The sequence below is a fragment of the Austrofundulus limnaeus genome, unplaced genomic scaffold, assembly GCF_001266775.1.
Source record: "Austrofundulus limnaeus strain Quisiro unplaced genomic scaffold, Austrofundulus_limnaeus-1.0 Scaffold482, whole genome shotgun sequence".
NCBI lineage: Eukaryota > Metazoa > Chordata > Actinopteri > Cyprinodontiformes > Rivulidae > Austrofundulus > Austrofundulus limnaeus.
This window is the reverse complement of record NW_013952884.1, coordinates 360,479-363,338: the sequence shown is the minus strand read 5'-3', so window position 1 is coordinate 363,338 and position 2,860 is coordinate 360,479. Positions and strand designations below refer to the sequence as shown.

Here is a 2,860-nt window from a genome sequence, read left to right as displayed (position 1 = left end):
GCACGGGAAGATCTGCCCACCCACCCCCCAGATCAGACCATAGGAGAGATCTGGGAGAGTCCCCCCAGCGACCACACGCACACTTTCGACAATTTACAGACTAGTCTGAGTCCCATTGCCTGCTGACGGCCCGCTCTGATGTCCCCAAAAACGTGAACCGATCTCACCTTGTCCATGAGCGAGATGATCTGCAGGATGAGCTGGTCTTGTCTCAGATCATCTCCGTGTTTGAAGATGACYGGGTACATGGCTTCGTCCTCGGTTCTGAAGATCAGCTTGGCCGGCATCAGAGCGCTCTGACACAAAGAGGAGAGATTTACATCAAACCCTGGAGAACAGGATTGTTCCTGAAGACGCAGTCACTCCTTGCCTACAGACACAAGCTGGTAAATGTTTAGTTTCTTGAAAAACAAGCTGAAAGGATGTGTGTTTCTGCACGATGAGATGACTTGGACGCAGAGCTGTTATGTTTTGTCCTGGTGGTTAGAGATCCCCTCTGTCTCACACATGCTTAACAAAGTTGCATCGTTTGAAGTCGGCTTTTTTTGTTGCACCTTAAAAAGTGTTGCCGTCTCCGGGATGATCCCTCTGATCCGGATCTGGGGCTCCAGAGGCAAAGGAATCGGCTCAATGTCGGAGAGATTCACCTTCTCGTTGTCTGCCAGCAGATACTGCAGCCTCTCCGTCTGCAGGCACGTGTGAAGGAAAGCTTATATTAACAAATATATCCTGTCCTTTCAAATTTTAGGCCCATCTCTAAACTTCCTTTTTTAATCATAAGTGCTCACAAAATTCTTGAATTGTTTCAATCTGGTTTTAAAGCCCTTCACAACAGAGAAACTGCACTTTTAAAGGTTTTTAATAATCTTTTAATTGCTACAGATTCTGGAGACTCTGCTGTTCTTTTGTTTTTAGACCAGACAGCAGCCTTTGATACAGTAGACCACAATATTTTACTCTCTAGGCTAGACCAGTGTGGTATCAAAGGCTCTGCACTGGACTGGTTCAGGTCTCACCTTTCTGACAGGAATTTTTCTGTAAACCTAGGAAATTCTGTTTCCTCCTCAGCCCCCTGGGGAACCCTGTGGAGTTCCCCAGGGTTCCATTCTTGGTCCCATTTTATTTTCCATATACATGCTAGGTATAGGTTGCCTTCAGGCCCAGGCCGCCCTTGAAAAAGAGATCTGAGATCTCAATGGGATTTGCCTGGTAAAATAACAGTAAATAAATAAAAAAATAAATAAAAATGCTACCCTTAGGCTATTTTTTTTTAGAAAATTTAACATCCTTTTTCATTCCTACGCAGATGACACCCAGATCTATTTTCAATTTAAGCACAATAATTCTTCATTAAAACCAATCTTTGACTGCCTCACTGAGGTCAAAACTTGGATGGCTTCTAACTTTTTAAAATTTTAAGACAATAAAACTGAAGTTATTATTCTTGGACCCAGCATTAATCACAGTGATTCCCCTATAGATCTTGGTACCTTAGAGCCATCTTTAAAATCGTATGTCAAAGATTTGGGGGTGATCTTTGATTCAAATTTTAACTTTGAGAAACAGATTAGTTCTGTAGTAAAGAGATTGTTTTTTAAACTTAGACTTTTGTCTAAAGTTAATCCTTTTTACCTCTCAGAGATTTTGAATGTGTAATCCACACTTTTATTACATCTCAGCTGGATTAGTGTAACTCTGTATGTTGGAGTTAGTCAGGCTGGCCTCTCACGACTGCAGTTAGTTCAGAACGCTGCAGCACGGCTTTTAACACGAACAAAAAAGCGTGATCATATCTCCCCGGTGCTGGCTTCCCTGTTTCTTTTAGAATAGTTTTTAAAGTTTTATTGCTGACCTACAAGGCTCTGAATGGACTGGCTCCTCGATATCTGTCAGACCTCCTGCAGCCCTATGTGCCTCCCAGATCTCTTAAATCCAGTGATCATTTGCTTTTGGCTGTCCCACAGTCCAGACTGGTCCACAGAGGTGATCGGGCCTTTTCTGTTGTGGCTCCTAAACTGTGGAACCAGCTGCCCCTTCATATCAGACAGGCTTCAACTCTTGGTGTTTTTAACATGTGAAGCACTTTGGCCAACGGCAGTTGTGTTTATATGTGCTATATAAATAAAATTGACTTGACTTAACATCTGAAATCAAACACGACCCACACATTTTGGTAMAACTCGCCATTTAGTTCTTGATTTTCACACTTCAGTTTGAATGTTTTTTTGACACAAATGGGTTGTTTACCTTCTTCTTACGGTTTCCGCTCTCCCGTTGGACAGCTTTCATGAGTTGCACTAGTTTGTCTACAAAAGTCTGCTGAGCAGCCAGAAGGGAGCGCATCACCCTCACACTCCTGTCGTGCTGAAAGAGAAGAAGAGTTTGAATGAAAAAAGGGTTCGGGTGAGCTACATGGATACTTAAAATTGACAAAAATAATAAAAATAAAACATCAGACTTTAAAAGAATGTTTCACTGAAYGGTATCAAATTAACCTCTTAATCTCCAAGAGGTTTTGTTGAGCTTTTTGCTCAAAATACCAGGGTGAAATGTAACTGAGTGTATCTCAGCATTTACAAGCTCAACTTAAATAATCTTGGTATCAAACTAAAGCTAACACTTGGGAGATTTTATTAGAAGGGCAAGTATTAATACAGGTGCTGTGGTTTTAGAGATATTGAGGATGGAACATATATATTTTTTCACTTCAATCTGAATAACTTTTTCATTGGTCAGTATAAAACCCATTTAAGACCATAATGAACAAGACTAAAACTTATGGAAACCATAAATCCACTTGTGAACATTACCTGTGCAAAGATTCATGCTGCTAAAATGAACTGGAGCAAAGTTACAGAGG

At 41.1% G+C, this 2,860-nt stretch overlaps 1 protein-coding gene across 2 annotated transcripts in view; it reads right to left on the bottom strand.

Moving 5' to 3' along the window:
• Positions 1–2,860, bottom strand: part of pik3c3 (phosphatidylinositol 3-kinase, catalytic subunit type 3) — a gene marked incomplete in the record, with an annotated part of 19,645 nt that overhangs the window by 4,447 nt on the left and 12,338 nt on the right. For both annotated transcript variants that reach the window (XM_014025518.1, XM_014025519.1), the window contains 3 exon segments: positions 168–296; positions 555–686; positions 2,248–2,364. In XM_014025518.1, the coding sequence (XP_013880972.1) occupies positions 168–296; positions 555–686; positions 2,248–2,364 (378 nt within the window).